Source organism: Gopherus evgoodei, chromosome 8 (assembly GCF_007399415.2).
Source record: "Gopherus evgoodei ecotype Sinaloan lineage chromosome 8, rGopEvg1_v1.p, whole genome shotgun sequence".
Classification (NCBI taxonomy): Eukaryota; Metazoa; Chordata; order Testudines; family Testudinidae; genus Gopherus; species Gopherus evgoodei.
In genome coordinates this window covers 68,617,012-68,644,522 of record NC_044329.1, presented here as the reverse complement: position 1 = coordinate 68,644,522, position 27,511 = coordinate 68,617,012, and the positions used below count along the sequence as shown (strand labels likewise).

At 40.0% G+C, this 27,511-nt stretch overlaps 1 protein-coding gene across 1 annotated transcript; it reads left to right on the top strand.

The window, feature by feature from the left end:
• The first annotated feature begins 6,596 nt into the window (after positions 1 to 6,596).
• On the top strand, positions 6,597 to 27,056 carry ATP6V1G3 (ATPase H+ transporting V1 subunit G3). Its single transcript, XM_030573192.1, has 3 exons — positions 6,597 to 6,689; positions 16,797 to 16,897; positions 26,546 to 27,056. The coding sequence occupies exons 1-3, from the start codon at positions 6,608 to 6,610 to the stop codon at positions 26,717 to 26,719; spliced, it is 357 nt and encodes a 118-aa protein (XP_030429052.1). The 5' UTR covers positions 6,597 to 6,607; the 3' UTR covers positions 26,720 to 27,056.
• Positions 27,057 to 27,511: the final 455 nt, after the last annotated feature.

The following is a 27,511-nucleotide window of genomic DNA, read 5'->3' as shown; positions in this document are numbered from 1 at the left end:
AGAGCAGTGGTTCTTAACCTTTACTGCAGCCTGCACCCCCATTTGGTTCTCAAAATATGTTCTCACACCCCTTAAACCTAGATATATTTTTGTTTGTTTATTATAGTAATCGTTAAAAATGTATAATGTTAATAAATACATAGGTTTGATGAACAAAGTAGTTGTACTTACATGCCTGTGCTTAATTTGTGTTTTCGATGATTTACCGTCTAAAAAATCTGGTATGTCTCACCTCCAGAAAGGGCATCTCGCACCCACAGGGGGTGCCTGCATCCCTGGTTAAGAACCACTGAATTTGAGAGTAAAAAAGAGGTTTTTAGGGCTATGTGTAATAATTGTACGATCAGTTCCAAATCACTAAAGAACCTGTTGTAATTGAGATCAGTCCCAAGTTTACAAGTAGAAACCAACAAAATCTAATGTACATTTTCGTCAGATGAATGTACATTTACTACAAGGATGTGAATTAGTGTTTGGCCTAGAGAGTTCAAAGGATGCTTTCTGGATGATGTTAGGGGAGATTTTCAAAAGCACCAATAGGAATGAGGCATCCAACTCCCACTGACTTTTCCTGGGAGTTGGGTAGCTAACTATCCTTTAGGTCTTTGAAAATCTTCCTATTGTCTTTATTTACCAGTATAAGCTCACATAACACAAAGCCAATATGACAGTATATACGATTATAAAATGGACCGTATGAAATCAATGGGTTATGTACAATTTTCTTTAGATATGCAGATGATATATAAAAAGGCTAACCTGCAACAAACTGTCCGCTATAAAATATTAGAAATGCACATAATACATTTTCCATAGGACTGCAGCCCAGCTAAACCTGCAAGCATAATTTTTCAGATCCAGTTCTTTCAGGCATAAAAGCTCAGATTTGTGCAGGCAAATGGCATTTCCACATGCAAATAATGCAGTCAGCCATCAAACTACCCAGTTTCCATACATAAATCCAGTTGTACATACAATTTACACCAGAAAAATTTTGAAGATAAAAAACTATAGAAACATGACTAATGGGCAGTTAGAGAAGTGTTTTTGGAATTTTCAATGTATTACACGTGTATATGTAAAAATTTTACATGGGTCTATTTAAGAAATTGTATTATCTTCTCAACTGTTCATTTCTGAACATGTAAACACTAAAGATAAAATTCTGGCCCCACTGATGTCAGTGGAAAAACTCTCATTGACTTCAATGGGGGCAGATTTCATCCTTAGGGTTTTTAACTAATGCTCTCTAACTTGAAGATATAACACAGCTTTTTCCTCTATTAATGTTAGTTAACCCATTTTATTATGAGAGAAAATTAAATTCATGTTGTTGCTAAAAGCATCATGGTTGCCAATGCCTGTTTTAAAGTTATGCACAAGGTTCCCCTAACATTAACTGCTGACAGAAGCAGCAGAAATTTGCAGCATCCTTTCTCAATAGGATAGGTCTTAACCCATTTGAAGTAGCTCTTTTTTTGTTAGAACAATATTCATGATGGCCTCGTTGTGGCATAACGAGGCATGCAGGTGTGCACGGCACTTTTCCTTGCTTAGACCTCTTTAAAACATAACAAAAAGTGCACATGCACACACACACACACATTTATCCCAGCTGTCTTCTTTGACACACCGCTGATTTTAGCACTTCATCATTGTATCAAGGCTGGCGCTTTGAAGCAGAGCCTGAACAAAGTGTGCCACGTGGTAGTCATGGTAGCTGGGTTGTTTTTCTTTAAATAAGCTTTTTCAAAGTATATAAAAAGGGGGGGGGTTGTTTTTTTTTCTGTTTCGATTTGTTCTTTGAAAGATTACTGTGCTCAGGGAAACAACCACAGCAGACAGACAATTGGTGACCGTCAGACCAAACTTGCATTTGCACAAGTGTTGCCTGCCACTATCTTGCATGTAGACCGGTCTGTGCATGCTTGGACCATATAAAAGAGTGGCCTTGTCCTAGGTGCTCCCTTGTGGCAGTCCTGCAAGTGACTCTTCGCCTCAGTTTCCTTTTTGGGTTTCCACTAACTCTATATGAGTTTATCCTCCACTCCATCACAGTTGGTTGACAAAAGCCCCAAAACACAGTCCCTATCCCCCACCCCCAGCATGTGTAGTCTTTAAAACCCAGCTTTGTACTCACCATAGCTGGGCTCTCTCAGTCATCCTGCGTCCCCTGCTGGACAAATACCACAACCTTTCCAGCTGGGGTAAAACCCCACTCTTCCCAGCAGGAACTCCCACAGCCTCTCTGCTGAGAGCATCCTTGCCAGGGGAGCATCTCTCACTGCCTCGGACCCTCTCGTGCTTCCTCCGCAACCCACCTTTCTGGTAAAGAGACCTCAGTGAATAAGCTGCTACTCTGCTCACCCTTCCTTCAGCCCTCTCTGGCCCTGGGCTCTGCCTTGCTGACTTAGAGCCAAAACGTATCTCCTGCTGCTGCCACTGCTGCCTTCAGTCCTGGCTCTCTGGCTTGGAGATGTCAGCCAACAAATGTCTCTTGCTGCTCTCTTGCCTTCAGCCCTCTCCCACGAACCACTTTGTCCCTCCGAGAGCTCTCATCTCCTGCTCTTCCTGACTGAACCAGTCTGCTCTGCCCCTCTGAGTCTCTTTCTCACCATGTCTCCCATACCCTCTTCACCCCCCGTGTGCAGCCACACTCTTAATTGGCCCAAACAAGGAGCACCTGGACTGGAACAGGAGTGCTGAGCCTGGTGCCATTTCCTGGGTCAGGTGCCCTGTTACAGACCACTATAAAAGGATGCTACAGCCCTGCCTTTACTGCTCAGTGAGTTTAAAGGGCAGCGATAGTGAAAGGTTGTTTTCACATTTGAAAAGCTCAGTAGGAGTTATAGGCTAAGCCAATTGTTTTGGAAAATAAAATAGTTGTTAGCCATCTGTAGTGTAACGTACACCCTGACCTCCTGGGTGCAGACAGATATTGCTGAACACATCAGCAGCACAGCGTGTGTCTACACTGGAAATGTCTAAGTCAGTGTCTGTTGCTGCTGGTTAACCTGAAGATGAGCAACAGAGCATTCACTGCAAGATCTTTCATCCCTCACATAACTCTTCATAATGGCTGCTTGAGGGTGAGGAAGTGTTTGGCCTGGTCTACGGGAAAGGGGGGGCAGAATCGATCTAAGATATGCAACTTCAGCTATGAGAATAGCGTAGCTGAAGTCAACGTATCTTAGATCTAATTAAAATTACTTACTTCGCATCCTCACGGCACACCGCAGTTCCCCCGTCGACTTTGCTTCTGCCTCTCACCGAGCTGGAGTTCAGCAGTCAACGGGAGAGTGATCGGGGATCGATTTATCGCCTCTACACTACATGTGATAAATCGATCCCCGATAGATCGATCGCTACCCACTGATCCAGTGGGTAGTGTAGACATACCCTTAGAGTTGGATCCAGTTACCTTCATTGTCACTAGGGAGAGCCAAGCACAACTGCAGTAAGTCCTGGAGGCCAAGAGAGATGGATGGAAAGGACTCAGCCAGCTACATGGAGAGAGGAGTCTCTTTTTAAAACTAAACTCCCTCTGACCACAAATAAACCTCTTAATCCTGACAACAGCTTCTCTTTCTCAGCTCCATTCACAGGACAGAAGCTAGAACCCTCTCTGAGTTGAAATGAGTGAATAGCTGCTACCCATAAAAGTTTCTCATTGAATCCATTTATTATGTTTTTGTCATTCTTGATAAAATATGCTTTATTTTAATTAATTTTCAGTGAAATGGAATGCACAGAAATACCCACTCAAAATAGTCTGAATTTGTCATCACCATCAGGTAATCTTTGGAATTTGCAGTGCAGGCAATTCTGGAAATCACATGTTCAGTAGGCTTTACCCACAACCGAAGTGTAAAGCCAGGCATTATTGGTCTTCCCACAGAACTTTACAAAATTTGAAGCGAGTCTATGCAAAAGAATTGTGAATATATTACAATTGTAAATTCAGAAATTCACATTATATTAATTGTTAGTTATATACATTACAATTTAAATTATAAATTGTAATATATGGGTCAGACAAAACTTGAATTACTTGAACTATTTGAAATTCGCAAATCAAATGAAGAAATCTGTAAATAATTACGAACAACATGACAGAATTTTGTAATTTGTTCATGGATGGATTTTCAAGTGGGAACAATTAAATGTATCAAATATATTATTTATTGTGAAATGTTCAGTCATCACTAAGAGCTAATGCAGTTAGATCACTTTTAAATTCAATGAAAACATAAGCTAAAACCCTGAGAAATGTACTTAAAATCTAAGGGGGAAATCACTGACATTTTGTTTGAGACGAGGGCTCCATATGGTAATTTAGGCTTGTAGCAGCATTTTAACATTTCTTACAAGCACAGACATTTGCTCACCCAAAATCATTTGCCCAGGATTAATCTTTGATTCAAGAGAGTAACTTGACAACACTTCCTCATCTTGTTTAATTGAAAAAGTAATTATTTCAAATTTTAAAAACAAATTTCATTTACCCATGGAGACTAACACTGTTCATTTTTACCTTCTGCTTTTCTCTCCAATAAGAACATTTGGGGCATGACTAGTGGAACCACATATTGTGTGAACCTCAAATGTGTATGCCCTTTGTCCAGTTGTGATCATCACTTTATTTTTTTATCTAAACAAGATACAGTTAACTTTAAAAATATGCAGCTACATCCTGTACAAATAGTCTGATGAGTGTTGTCTTGAACAGCTATAATCAGCTTGTGATTTCAACCCAAGATGGGCTGTTATCTCATGTGGTGTCTGGGAGAGGGAGAAGCAATATGACAATATGTACTTCCCCTGGGTAAGATTAGGGTGACCAGATCGCAAGGGGGAAAAAATCGGGACAGGGGGTGGGAGGTACTGGCACCTATATAAGACAAAGCCCCAAATATCAGGACTGTCCCTACAAAATCGGGACATCTGGTCACCCTGGGTAAGATTCAGTGTGCAGAGTCACTCTACACTATTGGAGTGACAAAAGGAAACAACCTCCTTTTCACTCTCCCCAGGCTCCTGCCATTTGGAGCCCAATGAAAGAGAGAAATAGGACAAGAGGTTTCTCTCTTTTCATTCTCCCTCAAGCATGCAGCCCCTTGGAAAAGAGAGCTGCATAGCAACAATAGGCAGTTTCTCACAAGGGCCAGATAACAGCCTTGCAGCATGCAAGCAGTTCAGAGCAGCTGCCCTGGGGAGCTCCAGAGAAGAAAGGGCCTTGGAGCAAGAGCCAACAGCAGAAAGAACCAGAGACATTAATTCAGCTAAATAAACCATCTGAATCACAATGTCGAATGATCCCTAGCCCTTACACAGGTGAATGGAGGAAACATGGAAGGATTGGTTATTCAAATATCTTTTCAAATACTTAAAATCTTTCAAATACTTTACAGTGCTTGACTGTAAAGATTCCAAATTTGAGCTGTGTGGCTTGCTTGTGACTGGTGAAATGGGGAACAGAAACAATGGCACATGATTTAAGCAGATTAGCATGCATGCACTATTGGCACTCATGGATGTGACTATCATTTTGCTTGTAAACTGGAATCAAACTCAGGACCACCAAAGTTATGAGCATAAGCCTCTAGCTCGAGCTACAGGGTTGAATCACCTCAGTGGTAGCTGTAGCACACTTGGGGTATGTGTTCACTACCGGCCATATCGGTGGGTAGCAATCGACTTCTCGGGGATCGATATATTGCGTCTCATCTAGACGCGATATATCGATCCCCAAATGAGCTCCTGTCGACTCCAGAACTCCACCAAGGCAAATAGCGGTAGCGGAGTCGACAGGGGGAGCCGCAGACGTCGATCCCATGCCGTGAAGTCGGTAGGTAACTCGATCTAAGATACTTGGACTTCAGCTACGCTATTCACGTAGCTGAAGCTGCATATCTTGGATCGATTTCCCCCCCTAGTGTAGACCAGCCCTCAGTCTCTATGGATCAGACACAACCAGGCATGCAGCAAGGCATACTCTAAACAGTGGGTTACACATGCTTGCTTAAACTGCAAATTCTTGTGCTTGGAACTTGGAAAATTCATTTTCTGCCAGTAAAACTAAAATTTCCAGGGAACACAAACACAAAGAGAGGCACAAGCACAGTTCTATTTATTGGCCCAGGTCGACTTTGTTCATCCTATTATTCTGACATAATGCCCAGGAAACTGCTATTAAAAGAAAACTCCAGAAAATCAAAATCTTTTTTGTTCCTGATCCCACTAACAAGAGTTTAACAACTAAATTCTGCTTCAGCAGAGGATTTATTTTTAAATAAACCTCCTAAAACTGTAAGTTTGGAGCATCATTCCCTTATTTTCCACAGTGCTTTAATTAACTCATTATAGGTATTGTGTGACCTAGAGAAGGAGAGAATCTCTAAAACCAGTCAGCGTGGTTTTCCAGATTCCACCCTTCGTTGTCGTTGCACAACAACAATCTGCCCAAAGCAGGCTGGACTGGTGCAGATTGGATGGGTCTTGTACTGAATGTTGACACAACAAAACACAAAATGAAGAGGTAGGCGATGGTATATAATTCCCTTGCACTCCCAGTTATTACAAAGGCACAACAGACCCAAAAATCAGCATGACCAGCCAGTCTCAGGGAATCCAGCAACTTTTACAGGCAGAAAAACGTGCCAAAGACAAACTAGAAGAAGCCAAAAAGAGTAAGTATCTGGCCTGGGTTTATTGTATTTTCCCACTGAATACTCATTAGATAAAAACCGCAATATTTATTTTTAAATGTTGGGTTCTTTTTCCTGGCCAACGCAGCTGAGGTGCCCTGGAAAGTATTGCAATTTGCTGTTGGTTTAGCCCAGATGCAAATTACTATCCTGCAGAGCAAATGGGAAGCAGGAAAGGTATTGTACCTGTCAACGCCACTATCTAGCCCTAAATGAAGTCAATGTGAGTTTTGCCAGAATTAGGCCCTTAGTTTTGATAACTTAAAGCTTGTGGCTGCTTACTTTTGATTTGGAGGAATTTTTAAAAAAATTAGTCAGCCAAATGGAATATTTCCAAATCAGGAACCCAGATAATTGATAAGCATAATTATATACATGCACTTAAACTGTGCCCATACTTAATCAGGCCCTAAGATGGCAGGTGCACTTACTCTGCTGTGCATGAACATACATTCTTACTGTCATCACCTCAACCACTGCCACACCACATGGGATATCCACAGGGATTTTTTAGCTTAAAACACCTTCCAAACCCCTTGAAGCAACAAACTGACATCAGTAAGCTAAGTGCTTCTGACAGTGCTGAGGCACTGGGATTAGCGTTAAAGTCTGAAAATACAGAAACCCAGCAATTGTTTTGTCAGAGTTACAAAACATATATATTGATCAGGTACCTGCTTCATCTATATTATTTTTAAGCAAATTATGTTTGTCTCCTGTCTTTAAGAATTATTGGTGAAGGGGAAACAACTAGAACCTGTCCCTGTCGTAAACTATTTTATTGTTTAGTATCAGAAACAGAGCAAAAGATAAGACGTTTCTCTAAAAAGGACAAATTGGAAGTACCAGATTCACTCACAATCTAAAGAAGTGGAACAGATTTCTGTCTGTATGCTAAATATTGCCATCTGTGCCTATTAGTGTAAATGACAAAACTCTCGACTTAAATGCAAGTAAGGTCAGGCCTTAGCAAGATTCCCATTTGGGATTTCTAAGATCTAGTTTACAAAGAGATTGTGTATGGTCATTTTGGTTAGGGGGATGCTTTTTTTACTGTAATAATTAAACTGGGACAGCCCCTAGTGTGCACAAAGTTATACCAGTATAACTGGTGCTTTATACGGGTACAATGTATTCTCCTTCCCTTACATGAATAGCTAGAATAGCGCAGGTATTGTCTACACTAGAAAAGGTTGCTCTATTACTGTAGGAATACCAGAAAAACTTCCTAGTATAGACACAGTTTTTACCAGCAAAAATGTGCTTTTGGCAACACAGTTTCTAGCAGGTACCCAAACAAAATAAGGTATACCAGCAATCAGATTATTTTGCCAATATTGCTGCATCTACACGAGGGCTTTTGTTGCTATAACAGTGGTCTACCCATGGTATTTTCAGAATTCTTCTATGAACCATAATTTAAAGCATTATAGGTTTTTATTCATTGTTTGAATGTCCATGTTTCATAGCAGTAATTAAACACAGACCAGATATACCTGTCTAAATCCATAATAATTTCAATAACTTCAAAAGAATCACTCTGGATTTAGACCTATGTAAATGACAGCAGAATTTGACTCATGGTTGGAAATAAATAAAAAAGAATGTAAACAAAAAAACCCAAATATTTCTGAAACAGTCATTTAAAAATACTAATGTATCTGTTATATTGATCACTTAACAGGCAACCTGTGCACATAGTCATTTGAAAAGCAAATCAAGAATATTCTGTTTCAATTCAGAAAACACCAGCTCTAAGCCAATTTGTACCAGTTAACATCAGAAGATTCTGCTCAGAGGCTGGCAATCAGCAAATCTTATTGCAAAGTAAAACAGTGAACTTGTCCTATCTGTTCTAATGCAACCCTTGCTATGTTAACTGTAAACATGACCTACATTGAAAAACAGCTGTTGTGCAACTGCTCCAGTGGATTTTGCAAAGGAGATAAACAAATGTCCTCTGGAGCCTAGAATTAGACTATCAACTCATTTCATACATTCCAGAAACGACCTTTGAACCCAAATCTCCCTTTAAAATTCTGCCGCCTTGCCTCCCTTATTTTCATTAATAATTACCCAACTCTCAAAAATAAACATGCATTGTCAGAGCAGGGATGTCAGTCCACCAAGGCTCCTGTTGGACAAAACAAAAGAGAAAAGAAACACTAATAGAAATAAGTTTTTAAAAACAAATGATGTATTTGGCCTTTTCTTGGTTAATATCTGGTATATATTTCATGTAATATAAAAAATGCATATACCGATCCACTAACGTATATTAAATTTTTATAAAGTGCGGCATATCCTCCTCAAAATGAGTATTCCAAATACCTACATAACAGACAATTTAATGTGGTCTTGAAACTAATATATATATATATATATAAAAAGAATGACATTTTAGTGCTTGGCAAATTACAGTCATGCCATTCACATGTAGAAACTTACCAGAGAATTCTCAATTATGTATTTGAAATTTCAAAGCATATTTGAGCAAGGCAGCTTCAGTTTAATGGAAAGTGAGATACACATTTACAAAAGTAAAAAGTGGTATTTGCAGAAATGACCAATTTACCATGATTTAATTTTTATGCACTACCTCACAAACCTGCAGCAGTCCTAAATATCTCACCAATATTTTACTAATCAAGGCTAGCATATTACTATTAAAGAACTACTGCACCAAGTGCACATTTTTTCCTGACGCTATTTAACAATACTTTCCAGCTGAATAGAGGAAATGAAGACTAATAAAGGGCTACCGAATCACCAAAGGTGAAACTGCAGCCTGGTCAGCATGATGGCAGTGCAGAAGGGTAAGAGAGCCCCCTCTCTGCACCACGTTGCAGGGGACGGGAGCATCACAGAAGGTGAAGCAGCTTCAGCAGAACTGCTATGTCCCTTCCCATACAGGTGGATGAGAGCGGGTGGGGAGTGGGCAGAGCCAGTGCTCTGTTCTGCTGCCTATGCTCCCCTCCCCCTAGTAAATGTGCCCTTTCAATGAAGATCTCTTGGTGGAAGATCTGTTTGTTGTTGCTGAAGCTGGTGGCCAGAGTTTTTGGTCAAAACTTCAAGTCAGCATAATTATACATTTACACACAAACACATACACACACACACCATGTCAAACTTATTTTCACTATATTCATTGATTATTTTTGCACCTCCTGAAATGAATATAGCACATGTCTCTTTGTCATCAAGTTGGCCTCCCTGCCTTCAGCTATTTCTAGCTGACGCTTCTCAGTAGTCTTGACTGAATTTCAGTTTTGTGCCACTACTAAACATTTAGGACCAGATCCACTGACTTGAGTAGAGCTACACTGATTTACACCAAAAGAGAATCTGACCCATAAAGTCTCCTGTATCCCTGAACAACAGGCCTAACTTTGCAAAGCAAGACTTGTTGTGCAGATAGGGTAGCAGACAAGAGGTTAATGGTAGACAAACTGATTCATTCATTTTCTCTTGCCTCTAGTGAAACAGCAGGTTTAGATCTAGTTAATAATTGATTTAATCAGGTGCAGTATATGCAATATCACATACATAGGCAGCAATGTACACTAGCAGCAAGTCACCCACAACTCTTCCAAAACAAAGTAATTGGTGTACCATGACCAATGGTGTCATGGAGAAACTAAATGGCTGTCACTGTTAAGTGACAACCAGTGTGTGGCAGCAGATACAATATATATTTACACATTCTACTTACTAGAACACAGTAAAAAAATGTCAGGGCTTTTTTTTTTTTTCCTTCATCAGATTAATTGCCAAAACCAGAGAAATCCAATTCTGTAATGTGTCTTAATTTATTTAATATGGGGTCAGGAGGGATTGTTTGTGACCAAATGTGTAACAAATGTACTAGAGATGGGCCCCAGCTGGAACCCCAAATTTGCAACTCCCCCAGACTTTATGGGTAGCTTAATTTGTTCTCGAGATCCAAACCCAGATTGTGTGATGTACATCAGCACAGCTCCCATCAAAGTCAATTGGAGCTCTGCAGGTTTACATCTGCAGAGAATTTGGCACCCTCATTTAATTATTAAGGAGTAGCTCTATAAAGCTTTAACTAGAAACCCAGACCTGAAGACCTTCAAATTTAGAGGGGTCGTATTTCAAAATTAAGACCCAATCCTAGCTCCATATTCTGTTCCTCAGGCCAATCTCAAGCATTTACATGAGTCATTAAATCTATGCTTAAATGGGTAAAAAAGTCCATCCTCTGTCCTTCTCTACAAACTCCTAGCAATCTCCAGTGACATGACATGTGTACTCTGACCAGTGTAATTAAGTAAACAGAAAAACATTCCATAGGATGGGCTGATGTTCAGTAAATCCACCAGGTTATACACTGTGTATTGCTCCTTCTGTATAAAGGCTTTATATAGTCACATCTGATCTCTCCTTGAATCCTACAATAAGCACATTCAGTGAGTCAAGTAGTCCATAAATCAATGCAAAGCTTTAAAAGGAATTTAGTGTGTTTGGTATTTCTCTACTTCTAAATCTATTCACTGACATACTGGTAGTGACTTGGTACTGGCCTGCCCACTAAGCAGATAATTTACCCCAATCAGTCATTTATACTTAGAATTTTCTTGAGTTCCAGACCCATTAAAAGAACTTTTTCTGGAAAACTTCAGATTAGTTTTTGAGCTATGCCTAGGAGAGTTATATTACTCGGTTACATCTGATATGGCTTCATATGTACAGAACAACTGAAACAAATCCACGGTAGCATGCTGTAAAACAGAAGAAATGAACAATTGCCTCAAGTCTGGTGCTGTTGCCTGGACTGAATCATGTACCAAAAATGGATAGTTAGGCCCTGAATGTGTTCTTTCTTACACCAGTTTTACAACAGTGATTTCAGTGGAGTTACTTCTGATTTACACTGGTGCAACTGATATTAGAACCAGGCCTTTAGTGTCTAGCAGACTGTGAGAAATGGCATTTAAGGATTACATGCAGGGGAATTTTAGTAGGATAGATTCAAAATGTGGCACATCTCTTGACAAGTTTCACTGTTAGAGCAGATTAAAGCTGATCAAAATGCTTAATAATGTATAAAGGCCTGGCATATTTAAGGGTAGTGGGGGGGAGGGTTATGGAATTGGCTGGTTTTATCTTAGAAATATGAGGAATATCAACTCTTAGCACTCTGCTTTTGCTGGAGAACTTTTCTGGGCGTTTCAGAAAAGGAATTTTTTTAACTCTCACACTTTAATTGAAGGGGTGTGCGTGTGATGAACCTTTTGCTCCAAAGCATTAATAAGTGTAAAGTTGTGAATAGGTGTTAACCAAAAAAAAAAGATCTTTGAAACAGACTAAGACTTGCTTTCTTAAATGCCCAATGTTCACTCTCATGGCTCTTGGGCGTGTATGAACAGATGATTTTTTGGATTACTAACTGAAACAAAAATTGAAAATCAATTGGTTCAAGTCAACTCAAAACAACCATTTCTGGCAAACTGAAAAAGTAAAAAAAATATCATTTGTGTGGCTTTTGCCTATTTTAAATAAAGCTGAAGTAAAATTTCAATTTTAATGACATTTCAAATAAAAATCTCAACATTTTGTTTTAAAAAGATCAACATGAAATGTTTCAATTTTTTGGATTTTTTTTTTTACCAAAACAATCCAGCAAATTTTATGCAAATTCACAAAATGTTTTGGTTGACTAGAATCTACAATTTTTGGCAAAAAAAAAAAAAGTTTCATCTGAAAAATGTCATCGTGCTTTGCTTGTGAGATCATCATTTCATTAATTCATAAATCATCCTAGAGCCTTCCAGGCACGACAAGACCAAATATAAAAACAGAAAAGAAACTCATTCCTTTTTCCTCATTGTGGATCAGCTTTAGAGCTCGCATTTTATAGCTCCCTCCAGGGAAGCAATTTTTATAGTGAGGGTGCTGAGAGCCATTGAACCAAACTGTAAACTTTGTATATGATAGAAACCACTTCATAGATTCATAGATTCTAGGGTCAGAAGGGACCAATATGATTGTCTAGTCCGACCCCCTGCACAAAGCAAGCCACAGAACCCTACCCATCCACTTCTATAACAACCCCCTAACCTATGCCTGAGTTACTGAAGTCTTCAAATTGTGGTCTGAAGACCTCAAGCTGCAGAGAATCCACCAGCAAGTGACCCATGCCCCACACTGCACGGGAAGGCAAAAAACCTCCAGGGCCTCTGCCAATCTGCCCCGGAGGAAAATTCCTTCCCGACCCCAAATATGGCGATCAGCTAAACCCTGAGCATGTGGGCAAGACTCACCAGCCAGCACTCAGGAAAGAATTCTCTGCAGTAACTCAGATCCCATCCCATCCAACATCCCATCACCAACCACTGGGCATACTTATCTGGCAATAATCAAAGATCAGTTGCCAAAATTAGGCTCTCCCATCATACCATCCCTTCCATAAATTTATCAAGCTTAATCTTAAAGCCAGATATGTCTTTTGCCCCCACTACTCCCTTTGGAAGGCTGTTCCAGAACTTCACTCCTCTAATGGTTAGAGACCTTCGTCTAATTTCAAGTCTAAACTTTCTAGTGTCCAGTTTATACCCATTCGTTCTTGTGTCTACATTGGTACTAAGCTTAAATAATTCCTCTCCCTCCCTAATATTAATCCCTCTGATATATTTATAAAGAGCAAGCATTTCCCCCCTCAGCCTTCTTTTGGCTACACTAAACAAGCCAAGCTCTTTGAGTCTCCTTTCATATGACAGGTTTTCCATTCCTCAGATCATCCTAGTAGCCCGTCTCTGAACCTGTTCCAGTTTGAATTCATCCTTCTTAAACATGGGAGACCAGAACTGCACACAGTATTCCAGGTGGGGTCTCACCAGCGCCTTATATAACGGTACTAACACCTCCTTATCTTTGCTGGAAATACCTCACCTAATGCATCCTAAAACCGCATTAGCTTTTTTAACGGCCATATCACATTGGCGGCTCATAGTCATCTTGTGATCTACCAATACCCCAAGGTCCTTCTCCTTCTCTGTTGCTTCCAACTGATGCGTCCCTAATCTATATCTAAAGTTCTTATTATTAATCCCTAAGTGCATGACCTTGCACTTTTCACTATTAAATTTCATCCTATTACTATTACTCCAGTTTACAAGGTCGTCCAGATCTTCCTGTATGATATCCCGGTCCTTCTCGGTGTTAGCAATACCCCCCAGCTTCGTATCATCCGCGAACTTTATTACCACATTCCCGCTTTTTGTGCCAAGGTCAGTAATAAAAAGGTTAAATAAGATTGGTCCCAGAACCGATCCTTGAGGAACTCCACTAGTAACCTCCTTCCAGCCTGACAGTTCTCCCTTCAGTATGACCTGTTGTAGTCTCCCCTTTAACCAGGTTCTTATCCACCTTTCAATTCTCATATTGATCCCCATCTTTTCCAATTTGACTAATAATTCTGCATGTGGAACCGTGTCAAATGCCTTACTGAAATCTAGGTAAATTAGGTCTACCGCATTTCCTTTGTCTAAATAGTCTGTCACCTTCTCAAAGAAGGAGATCAGGTTGGTTTGGCACTATCTACCTTTAGTAAAACCATGTTGTACTTTGTCCCAATTACCATTGACCTCAATGTCCTTAACTACTTTCTCCTTCAAAAATTTTTCCAAGACCTTACATACTACAGATGTCAAACTAACAGGCCTATAGTTACTCGGATCACTCTTTCTCCCTTTCTTAAAGATAGGAACTACGTTAGCAATTCTCCAGTCGTACGGTACAACTGCTGAGTTTACTGATTCATTAAAAATTCTCGCTAACGGGCTTGCAATTTCATGCACCAGTTCCTTTAATATTCTCGAATGAAGATTGTCCGGGCCCTCCGATTTTGTCCCATTAAGCTGTTCAAGTATGGCTTCTACCTCAGATGTGGTAATATCCACCTCCATATCCTCATTCCCATTTGTCATCCTTCCATTACCCCTAAGCTCCCCATTAGCTTTATTAAAGACTGAGGCAAAGTACTTATTTAGATATTGGGCCATGCCTAGGTTATCCTTAACCTCCTTTCCATCCTCAGTGTGTAGCAGTCCCACTTCTTCTTTCTTTGTTTTCTTCTTATTTATATGGCTATAGAACCTTTTACTATTGGTTTTAATTCCCTTTGCAAGGTTCAACTCTACTTGGCTTTTAGTCTTTCTCACTTTATCCCTACATGTTCTGACCTCACTAAGCCAGGGGGTACGGAAGCACCACCAGCACCCCCAGTTCCAGCAACTATGGTTCCCTCAGCTGAAAAGTGCTGGTTTCCCATAAAGTAGTTTGTGGAGAATTTGTAGGATCCTGTAGGGATTAGGGGTATTTTGCCAAAATCCTATAAAACAAATACACAAATAAACATCAAATTCCAGCAGTTATCACAAGCTCACCACTTGTTTCATGTTCCAATTCCATAAGCAACATGTTTCTACTATTTTTTTCTCTTTCCTCCTACACATAGCATCCTGTCAGACACAGGAGTTATATATATCATATCCAACTCTGCAATGATTTTACATGCTGGGAGTACTCATTGATATCAATGTGACTGCTCAAAGTGTGTAAAGTTAAGCATGTGCATAAGTCATTTCAGAATCAGGGCCTTAGTCTTTATTACAACCTAAGGACCACTTAACATAATACACTAAAAGCTGTGTTATCTGTCGCTTTATCAACCAGAAAGCTCTATTAACCGGCATTTCTGATATGTTCCAACACAAAGATTCAATCTAGTAACCAAGACTAGTATACTGCCCAGGAGGTTATGCAATTGCACATTCTGTACTCTACTTTCATGCAAAAGAGGCAGAAGACAAGTAAGCAAGCTGGTATCAGGGATTTATTCAAAAAAGCAGCTTCCAGGATGTGTCATAGGGTCATTAGAGATTCAGCCCAATCTCCTACACGTTCTACATCTACAGTGATAATTGATGTTGATGACCCTGAGGCACTGCAAGATCCTGAAGTGCCTTCTGAATCATCAAAAATTAAATTATGTTCAGTAAAGTTTTAAAGTTAAGTGTATTTTTAGTGAACTGAGTGTATGCCATGCACTGCCCATAGTGATATGTAGCCTCATAAGATAACCCGCTGTATAGAAAACTTTACCCATATACACCTAAGTGCTTCAAGAAACCAAGTACTCTGCAGTGCAGTACTACTACTGGATTGGTAAGTACCTGTATACTATTTAATACTTGATTAATTTTATTGTATTCTAATTCTTTGAAAATTGGTATTCCATTGGTAAGTATAACTCTTCGCTGACTGCACTCCCCTCTCCCCACCCAATCCTAACATTCCAGATAACAAGGATTTTACTGAAATAAATAAATAAATAAATATAATCTTGATTTTGCCATCACTTTCATGTTTCCACACATTAGTGCCCAAAAGCTGCTTTGATGTCCTCTGTGTCTTAATCCCTACCTGTGCATTTTACAAATTGAAAGGGGGCCGAGCAGTAAAATGTAAATGTTGCAACTTAGTTTGCTAGTGGCTGAGCTGTACCTTCAAAGTGCCTTGGAAATTTGCCAGGATTAAATAGAATCCAGTTGGCGTGGACTGAAGGATTTCTGGCAGCAAATCAATACAGCAAATCTTACAGAATAACGTCTCTTCCAATCAGTGACAACTCAAACCTGTTCTCTGGTTGCTACTGTTGCCAATTAAACAAAGATAAGTATTTTATTTAAACATGAAGCAGTGATAAAAAATTGTCATTTATGTTGTGATAAAGAACTCAGTTGAAAATACCGTATGCTATATTGTTGACAAACCTACACCTTTTTTTGATTGTTGTGTACTGTGGATAAGAAGGGCCTAATATCATAGGTTTGGCGCTTTAGTGACTTAGGAGCACAAGTTCAATCAGCTCTCAATGGAACTTGTGTTCCCTAAATCATTTAGGCACTCCTGAAAATCTTACCAGTAGTCTGCATGCAATCAAACCTCTCAAGTACTTTACTGGGGATTCGGAACATGGAACACTATGCTGTATAGAGACAACCATCTTTTCAGGCACAAGGCTAATTTCAAAGTAATCCTGTGTTTAATCTCTCTGTCCAGGAAAGGGAAAGAGACTGAAGCAAGCCAAAGAAGAAGCCATAGCAGAGATAGACCACTATAGGTTACAGAGGGAGAGGGAATTCAGGCACAAACAATCTAACGTAAGTAAGAAGCTTACATACATATTTCACAGAAGGTCTGACTCAATGTCTATGGAAGTCAATAGAGAAGGGGAGGAAATGATTCAGCAAGCATTGTATTAGGTTCTTACTGTAGATCATTTGTGGACGGTACAGTCAGGGCCAGCTCCAGGTTTTTTGCTGCCCCAAGCAAAAAAGAAAAAAAATGGGGGAGGGTGAGGCGTGGAGTGACGCCACCAAAGCAAAAAAAAAAAAAAAAAAAAAAAGCTGGAGAGCCACCCCTAGAAAACTGCCACCCCTTGAAAAGGGCCACACCAAGCACATGCTTGGAACACTGGCGCCTAGAGACAGCTCTGGGTACACTATCAGCTGGCCAACAATTCATAATGACTAAATTTACTTATTCACTGAAAATATTAGCAATGGGGCTAGACTGCAAAGTTTGGCTCTTTTCACAGACTTCAGGGACTTTTGGATCTGGTACTTTGGATCTAAACTTTCTAAAATTCAGGACTGTTCAGATGCTGGGAACCACTCAGGCCCGTCTCTTGGGAAATATATATAAAGCACATATTTTTTAAAAAGTATCTTCAGTTTCTCTTTTTTAATGCCAGGCAGATTTTCTATTAACATCGGAGCAGAAGCTGGAGTAAGGTACAATTTTGGTTGCTAACTAATATTCAAAGAGTTGGAGTTGCAGTGACTTATTGATGTCAATGGGGATTTTTCCACTGACTTCAGAAGGCTTTAGGTCAGGCCCTTTGAAAAGTTATTGTGTTTATTCATTTATAGTGTTGGACAAAATTTTACAGGCAAAACTTTTTTTCAGTAAAAAATGCAGATTCAGCAACATTGTAATGTTTTACAAGTTCGTGTTTATGTCATGAAAGTTTGGTTGCAAAAAAACAACAACAAACAGAATTCCGATCAAATGTGAACATTTTGTTTTGGAAAATTTTTGGTTTGAAATGACTTTCCATTGCAAAATTTTCTTAATTTGTTTATATACATAAAAATCCAAAATGATCTTTCTTTCAACTTTTTGATTCACCAAAAAGTTGAAAAAAATTAAATTTTGGTCCAAGCCAAACAATTTTTTTTAACTTTTTTAAACTGTCAGTGAAATGAAAAATCTTTTATTTATCTAGTTCTAATAATTTAATCTTAGCTTCCAACTATGCATACAGCAACATCTGTTCAAAACTGATTTTTTTTCATTACATTTTTCAGAGTAAAACTGTAATCTGGCTGGCATTTTTGCACCTGAATTTCTAAAATTTAGTAAATTTTAGATATTCCACCATTTTGCAATTTTCTTTGCTGTTTTCATGAAGGAGTATCACAAACTATTCTCTTTGCTTTACTTGCCTTCCTTTTTGTCTAATTCCCTGTAAAGCTACAACAGTTGACTGGGGCAGAGAGGAGAAGAGGAAGTCAAATTTATCAGCTTGTCACTTCAGCCAGAGTGTCAGCTCCAAGAGATAATGTCACAGTAAAGCAGGCAGACTTGTCTTGCACATACTATTTCAGATTTTTGCAGACCATTTAAAAAAAGGTAAACTATCTTTCAGATGTGTCCACCTTTACATTCAAGCCAGAATGAGAAAATCTGTCATCTGATGTCTGAAACAGCAAAGGAAAAAGAAATTTCTCTGTGCATCACTTTGAACACAATTTTTTCATTAAACCCACAATTAGCACATTGAGCTAATACTGTAGACTGTGGATTGAAGCGGTTTACACAAGAAGCCAAGAGCACATACAGCTCTTCCAATGCCAGCATGTTGTAAACAATCATTACAGCTCTTCTTCACTTTCCCTGACCCCATTATGTCGGACATTTGTCTGTTCCAGAAGAATGACAACATTATTAACCCAAGCCTGGAGGACAGTAAGGAGGTCAATGCCAGAGCAGTGATCACTAACTAGTTCATTGTGCTGGCTCATGTATTCCTATGCAAACATTTATAATTCCACAGTTATTACAGCCACATTTAAAGTTACCATTGTACTTAGCATCTTGAATGCGGCTTGTCAGAGACATGTTGGACTAAATTCTGTGATGACTCACACCCTAGCCACAACATATCAGACCATAATAAAAAATAACAGTAAACAACAATTAGTGTTGAATAAGAGTGATAATTGCTAATATCCACTTTTGCAGTGTGCAAAATTTGAGCACAGATCTGAATCCAAAATTTGCCAAACAGGCCTATCTTTATAACAGACTAAATTAACTCTCTCCCACGGATTCTAACTTTGGGATGTACAAAATCGATTGCTGAATTTTGAGACTCTCTCTCATAGTGAAATAATACTATGGCCCTTCCACATGAGGATCTCCAAGAGCTTGAAAACATGAATGAATTAAACCTAAGAAATGGGGTGTAAATAAGTGCACAATTTACCTGGTTAATTTAAACTCCAATGAACGGGTTGCACAACATCCTTAAGGTATGGCACCTACCTATGGAGATACAAGGCCTGATGCTGATCTCATTCATACCAGATGTAAGATTAGGAGCAACACTATGAAAGTCATTGGTCTGACACTAGTGTAAAATCCTCAAAGTCAAAACAGATCATAATTTAAATACAATATCGAATGAAGTTCAATAATATGAAGAGTTTGGAACTCAGTAGCAGAAAAGAAAAAACCTGAAAAAAATCCAGGTAGAAATTCAATCATTAATTAACTTAAAATACTGTATTTTTTTCCTATGGTGTGAATTAAGGGGGAGGGGTCCTTGGTGTGGAGGAGGCTCCACCTAAGTGTGTAGTAATGCTCTTGAGCATTTTCCATGGGTTTGGTTTGGAGACAACATCTAGCTATCCGGAATCTGCAGAAAGTTCTCTCTATGAAGATGGCTCATTATGTGGAAAGAGTCAGATCTTTCCCAAGTAAAGGCCCTCAGGGTTTAGCCCAAAGTTAAGATACATATAATGCTAATTAATATCCTCAGAAAAATAATTATCACAGATAATAATAATCCCTTCCCAGCATTTAAAATTTTATTTCCTTTTATTTCTCTCAAACTAGCAAAAGTTTTAATTCTATATTATGGACCAATTGCTTCTAAGTAGCTTAGATGCTACTTATAAAATGAATATCATTTCAATGGAAATCCTTCTAAAGGAGAATCTTAATTCATTCACTGTGTCATCTTTGAGGGCCAAAATTGGGCTGAAGTCACACGAAAAATGAATTTGGTGATATTAGGTGAGCGGCAAGAGACCACTGATTTGGTTGACTTCATGTACCGTCTCTACACACATATAACATGCATCATTTGAAAGCTTATTATGTTTACTTTAAAATGAGGTATGATGTAGACCTGTCAAGTGGTGCCATTACCATAGAAATGAGAAAAAACAATGACACTATCAACACATTAAAATGACCACTTTGAAATATTTGCATTTGTTTCTGGTAGTTTAATGACTCTATGTACTATTTCAAGACATAAAATCAGATTCCTTTCTGACCTCAAATCATCACAATAGCAATCTAAAGAGTAAAATCAAATGTAATAATAAATTTGTATAGAGCATTCAGTGCCTCAAATGCAAAAATCACAAGCCGTAGAACACAGCTGAATTGCTTACCTGCAAACATTTGATTTGCAGTACAAGCTGCATACACAACAGAATCAACAAGAAACTCCAGCAATCCTGCATCTCCCCAGAATTTCCCAATACATGCTATAAAACAGCACAGAGTACAAATCATATTGGTACCAAGTTCATTTGAGAGAGTCCATTTCACTTGCCGAGCAACAGCATACAGCTGCTGATTCTTGGTGTAAATGACATGCTGCTATCCTAGAGTAGCTGATATTTCAGCACTGTAGGAGACTGGCCCTGGCAGCTATCTTGACATCCACAATAGGTGCATATGCAACTGCTGTGTAGGTGCTTTTCTTTGTTTCACGCTACCAATATCATTTGGTATTGGCAGGACATCACAAGGTAGTAGTCTTAAAGATACCAGGAGAAATCTCGGACAGTGTTCATTGGTAGGTAACAAAAGTTTATTTTCTCAAGTACTTTTTCATGGCAAGTCAGTTCTGGACGTGTTCTAGTTCTTCAAATGCTGCACACTGCATCAGAGACTCTGATTACCGGGGGAGACTAAGTGACTTCTCTTTCGCAGGGTTCAGTGAAATTCCCATGATGCTGGACTATCTACAGTCTGTTCTTGAAATAGCACTCTGGCCACCGAATGGAAGGTATTCTTTCCATCAGTGGTCTCTGTGTTGATGTCTATACTATCATCTCCTTCATGGATGAGATTTCCACCAGCATGAAGTGGTTCAATTTCATTTGAAATGAGCACACCTACCTGGAGTCTTCTACTTCTGTTTTTGCAGCATTAGTCATGAATCGCCTTAGCTCACCATAATTGATCCAGAATCTCTGAAGATGCTGTATGTCAATTAAATTGCGTGACCCAAACTCATGTGTAGCTGTGTAACAAGGCTTATGTGTAATGGTGTGATAATTTTGGAATCGTTAAATACTATGCACTGCACAACTGAGAAGCAACTCCTCTGATGGTCTTCTGAGGTATGACATTGCTGGCTGAGTTATATGCCTCTTTAGCCAGCAACCAAAGGACAAACTCCTGCACTAATTGGGGAACAAAAGCAGCTAACCTCTGTAAACTGCAATCACCTGGCTTTGAATAATATGCTGAGGATTTCATTTTGGCTATTTCAGACCAAAGGACTGAAGTAACATTATGCAAAACCACTTGTTCATTTGAAAGCTGTTCATCAGGCTCCCTCACCAGAAGAATATCTATAAAACATTTGGATGACTTAAGTTCCTGCTTCAGATGACTAGCAGCTTAGATACCATCAGCTAATGTCATTGCACTGCATAGAATGATGGTAGACATGCCTTGTCCATCCTGTGCGTGGAATGAATTTGAAAAACCGCAATGTTGTTTCTAATCTTACCTGTAATTTGGGACTGGAATAGCTTGCAGTTTCTACATCTGAGACAAGTAGAGCTTTGTATCTTTATAGCATCTTGGACCAGAGAAGAGCCTTCTTATTTCACATAAGATCATTGTCATCTCTTCAATCAGCTGATAAAATGCCATGTCATAAGTGTAACTAGATGGTTTTGCTTTAGGATTTATTTTACATAAGTAGGAAGAAAGGCACATTGAGTGATACAGTGCATCCTTAGCAATCAAGTCTTCCACACAGTCTGTGCAATAGGTCACCATCTCTTCTTTGAAGTGCGGCCTCCCTTACATTGGTTGCTCTCTCAAATGTTTCTAATTTACAAAATTTCTTAATTTTCTTGTGTGTTTCTCTCAAGTAAACAATCTGCCAGGATCAAACACGGTAGGATGTGCTTGCTCTGGTGGCTATGGAAGCACGTGAACTTGATGCTCTCTGCTCAGATTCAGAGTCTGTTTTCTTTCCTGGTGTAAGCCAGTCGTGTCGGGGCTCGTCCCTCTCAGGCGCGGCGGGGAGCCAGGGCGCCTCCTTACACGCTGCAGTCCGGGTAAGCTTAGCCCCTCCGCGGGCATTGAGGGGGTACAGGATCTGAAACAAGGTAGAGCCCTGGCCCTCTAGCCAGGGTCGGGGCTCTCAAAGTAGATAAGCCCCAGCCCTTGGACAGAGCGGGCAGTAACAGTTCAAGCTCAGGCCTCTAGCGGGGCTGAGCAAACACAGTATCAGCCCAGGCCCTTGGCAGGGCGGGGCAGTAGCAGTTCAAGCTCAGACCTCTAGCAGGGGCTGAGCAAACACGGTATCAGCCCAGGCCCTTGGCTCGGGCGGGGCACCAAACACAAGTCTGGTTAGCTCTGGCCCTTTGGGTCAGGGCAGAGCAATGGCAAAGTCAACAGGGCCCAGCCCTTGGTTCGGGCGGGGCACCAAACACAAGTTTAGTTAGTTCTGGCCCTTTGGGTCAGAGCAGAGCAGTGGCAATAGGCGGGAAGAGGGGGAGTCTGCCACCCGGTTACAGGTGGCAGGGGGAACGCAGGCCCTCCCACTCCACTGCGTTCCAGCCCGGCGCCCTAGCAGCGGTCAAGACCCGCTGCGGTCAGTGGGGATCCTGGCCGCAACACACTGACATGGGTTTGGGCTCTTCCGGAGCCAAACCAGGGTCTGCTATCCCCGAGCCACTTCCAACCTCCCCCTCTCTGGGTACCTGGTCCTCGCCGGCGTCGTCTGGGGGGTCCCACACCATGGGCTCCTCCGGGTACCGGTTGTGGGGAAGCTCAGGCCACTCCTCGGGGTATCGGGCACACGGCAGGTCAGGCCGATGTTCCTCTGGGTACTGTGTCTGAGGCAAGTCCAGCCAGCGCTCCTCTGGGTAGTGGGCGCGGGGCAGGCTGGGCCCGGCGGGAGCCCGGGCACCAGCGTCTGTCCTCTCCGGCAGCCTGCTCCCAACTGAGCGCTGGGGCCGGGCTTTTATACTTCCTGTCCCGCCCCTTGACTTCCCGGGGGCGGGGACAGGCCGTGCTGACTCCGCCCCCTGAGGCACCTGATCTGGCTCGTCCCTCTCAGGCGCGGCGGGGAGCCAGGGCGCCTCCTTACACCTGGATTCAGTACATCCCTCACGTGGCAAATTTGACTTGCTTGTGTTTTTCCAAAAGCAGCCGTGGTGATAGAATATTGGTGGCACATCACCTAAACTAGAAAACTCATACAGTCTCCACCAATACAATTCATCTCTCCTGGCTTCTGCTGCCAGCATCACAGAATTCTGTGCAGCATTAGTGGTTTCTGACAGATTTGCATTCTTTTGATTTTTTTGACAAATAGCACATTTTTCAATGTTTGTGGGGTCTTTTTCTCTTGGATATAAGCTGTGGCAAGGCACCTTTTCAGTCTCCCCAGTCTCTGCTGCTTTTAGCCCGGTGAGACAGGCTTGGGTAATGCGGTCCCCCTTGGGACACAGGGGAAGTCTGCTCCTCGTATCTCCACCAGTCCTATTTAGATTATTTTTTAATCCCTTGTGGGAGAGAGTACTGCCTCTCCTCCTGGTGAGGCTTGCTGTCTTGCGGCTCCTACACACCTGGCAGCAGGGCTCCTTCTCTCTCTGCTCTCCCTGCTCTTTCCTCCTAGGGAAGGGCTTAAAAAGGTCTCAGGCAGCCCTAAGTTGGAATCAGCTGATACTAATTAACCTCAGGTAGCTCCCCCTCAGCTGATTCTAACTGCTACCTTGGTAACCCTTTCTCAGTTGAACCTGATTGACCTGTAGTTGCCTCCCAGTTGATAAGGAGGAGGATCTTTTAACCCTCTGGGACTGATTCCTACCCCTCCCTTGCAGCTATCTGTCCTGAGTTTATCACAAAACTTTAAGGGACTTGTATCCTCCACATCTTCATATATTTCCCTGTGGAGGTAAAATTCCCAAGGTATATTGTTAGTATTCTCATAGCCACTACCACCATTTTTCATTTTGTAGACATATACAAACTTGTGCTAAAATTGATATAGATTAGATCTATGTTAGTATCAAAATTGCCATTTCCACTTAGTGAGCACTTGATTGAAGCCCAGCATAACATCTCTAACATTAATACTGAGCTATGCATAATTAAATTAAAAAGCTAGATTCTAGTATATTTCAATGGCCTGTACTACATACATAGGCAATTATCAATTAAAACCTTCTGCCAGGCAAACTATTTGCTACATTGTATGTACAAAAGCTCATAAATGGAGGCACGTTACATTAGGAATTCACGTGCATTTATGTCCACCCACTATGCACTATAAACCATTGGCACATAATCTACTGGTGCCCAACCTTCAGCAAGAGGCTGACCTGGTCAGCAAATTTCAGTTGAAAATATGGGAAACTACTATAATCACTTGTGAGACACTTTGACAATTCAGAATATGCAATGCAAAAACATTTCATGTAAGTATATTGCATTATGCTGATATTCACTCTTTTTATCACATGCTAAACAGTATCATCATTTCTGAAAAGAAAAACAAACTCGGCCATGCAAAACCAATATATATATATTTTTAATACATTGTCATTTGCTGGCTTTGACCAATTAACAACACATTGAGGTGTTGAAATTAATGTAAACAGTATTTCTGGAACTGTGCAAAACAAGTATCAGAAGGGTAGCCATGTTAGTCTGGATCTGTAAAAGCGGCGAAGAGTTCTGTGGCACCTTATAGACTAACAAACGTATTGGAGCATAAGCGTTTGTGGGTGAATACCCACTTTGTCAGATGCATGTAGTCATATGCATCCTACGAAGTGGGTATTCATCCATGAAAATTCATGCTCCAATATGTTTGTTAGTCTATAAGGTGCCACAGGACTCTTTGCCGCTTGTGCAAAAAAAGACACTCAGTTTGGGTACCATTATTTCACTTCATCTTCAGGCTTACAGCACCACTTGACAGCTCTGCATCAAACCTCATCTAAATACACCTAAAATAAACTTTCCAATAATATGAGAGTGTGTACATTAAATTCCAAAAATATGACCCTTTTTGGAGAATTGCTGCTCACCTATATCATCCCATGTATCTGTGACCATTGGACCACATCACAAAACCACAACACAATTTGCCTCAGCAAATAGCCTCTGCTCAAGAGAACCACAGAACTGAAACAATCGTAGGGGTGTGCCTTGGAACCACAAAACCTACAATTCATACTATATATTGCTCCTTTATCACACTCACGGTGTTCTCTTTAGCTATGGGTAGCTACTATATATTGCACTATTTTGAGAATTATCGGCAGCAACTGCCAAGAGAAAAACTGGAACTCATATGGACAAGCACTATAGAATTTAATACTGATGACAACAACTGGATTCTATACAGATCTAATAGGCTATCATTTTCTATTCATTTCTTTTCCCAGTTTTCTGAACCATCCTACAGCAGGGAATATAATTTTTGATTAAACTCTTTAGGACTTTTCTATAAGGAAAGCACACTCACAGGAAGTTGGAGCAATGGGGGGATGAAGTCACAGATTTGGAATGTGTGCATCAGTTTATAACATAACCTTGTGGAAATATTCAGCTAGTTTAGAAAGAAGGGAAGATACAATTACATTTGAAGCAAATGTCCTGATATTTACTGTGCCAGAAGCTGTCTGGTATTTGGCCAGATAAGAAAATGTAATATTAAAAGGCCTCAAATGAGGCCTATTGAGCGTTATACATCAGTAACTATTGAAGATATTTCAGTGCTTTGCAAACACGAAGGCTTCATTTATTTTATTTATTTATTAGGAAGCATTCCCATTTTCCACACTTCAAAAACCGAGGTTTGCATTAATTTTGTGAGCTCAAACAAACCCATCAGTGACAGAACATAGTAGATTAATCAATAAAATGAAAATATTCAAATGAATGTTATAGAATAGAAAAAACTCTTAGTAAACATTGTACGCAACAGTGACATTGGAAATCTGCATTATGTGGGGATATGTTCCATTGCTAACAAGTATCCAAAGAGTTTCCATTAATCCTGTTTATTATGTTTATGGTTTAATGTAGTTTAAACCTGACTCTTACAGAGCATTGTGAAAGGTTTGCTTAATGTTTATGTTCAGGGATAGAAAGACATTCTTAGAGGCTGCCCCGGCTACAGTAAACACGGCTGTGATGTAAGCCTTTATTTTGATCATAGGGTTTCTCTTGTTTTGCCTTTGTAGATAATGGGATCCCAAGGTAACCTCTCCGCTAAAATAGAAGACCAAACAACAGAAAAAATCCGAGACATCACTAATAGCTTCCACAAGTACATGGAAAATGTAATGAAACAACTTTTGAACATGGTATATGACATCAAGCCTGAAATCCACCCAAACTACAGAGACACGGTTTAAATCCCATTGATGTGCGCATGTATCAAGAGAAGGCACACTGTTTTCCTAGTAACCCAAATCATCTTCTCCTTTATGGGATTGTCTGTATGTGAAAGAAACACTAAGCCCAAAGCATACAACCACATACAAAATTTTTTATGTGACAAAATTCTACGAGGTTTCACAAGCATTTGGTGGAATGGATTTGTTTTTCCTATTGATTGCTATTACCCTGTCATTTAAATAGTAGAAAGCCAACAACAGCAGAATAAGTGATTATTTGACATTGACAGCTTTTTAGTGGGTGTCTTTATTTCTTTTCTTATATAAAATGTTCTGTACTACTTGGTGTGTTGCATGAAATCGTTTGTCCCAATCTTTAGTACATTTAAAATGATCAGATACATGATAATGTTTCATTTTACTTAAAATTAAAGAACTTCTCTCTCTTGTTTTGAGCAACTGGACTGTGTTGGTTATGGGGATTATAGGAGTAAACTCTTTCAGTTTCCTGTATGCATTTGCAATGACCTGTCTAGAATAATGAGACAGACAAAGTGGGTGATCAACATAACTACAACAACACTACATCCAGTAACATAGTTCATATATCCATAGTGGTGGCTCTTCGTAATTTATAAAGTATAAATGCACAATATAGTTCTGGCTGATTTTATATATTTATCTGCCCATGCCACTCTCAAAGAATTGTCCTACTGTTAAATTGCACCATATATCCTACAGGTCTTACTTTAGATCTGAAATTGATATAAATGATTTATACTAATAATGAAATAGCTTTAGCTCAAGATA

What these genes read in the sequence shown, in the direction of transcription:
- ATP6V1G3 (XM_030573192.1), top strand. Translation starts at nt 6,608, where the DNA reads ATGACCAGCCAGTCTCAGGGAATCCAGCAACTTTTACAGGCAGAAAAA. An exon ending in ACTAGAAGAAGCCAAAAAGA is followed by an intron (nt 6,690 to 16,796) that starts GTAAGTATCTGG and finishes CTCTCTGTCCAG; the next exon opens with GAAAGGGAAAGAGACTGAAG. An exon ending in TCAGGCACAAACAATCTAAC is followed by an intron (nt 16,898 to 26,545) that starts GTAAGTAAGAAG and finishes TTGCCTTTGTAG; the next exon opens with ATAATGGGATCCCAAGGTAA.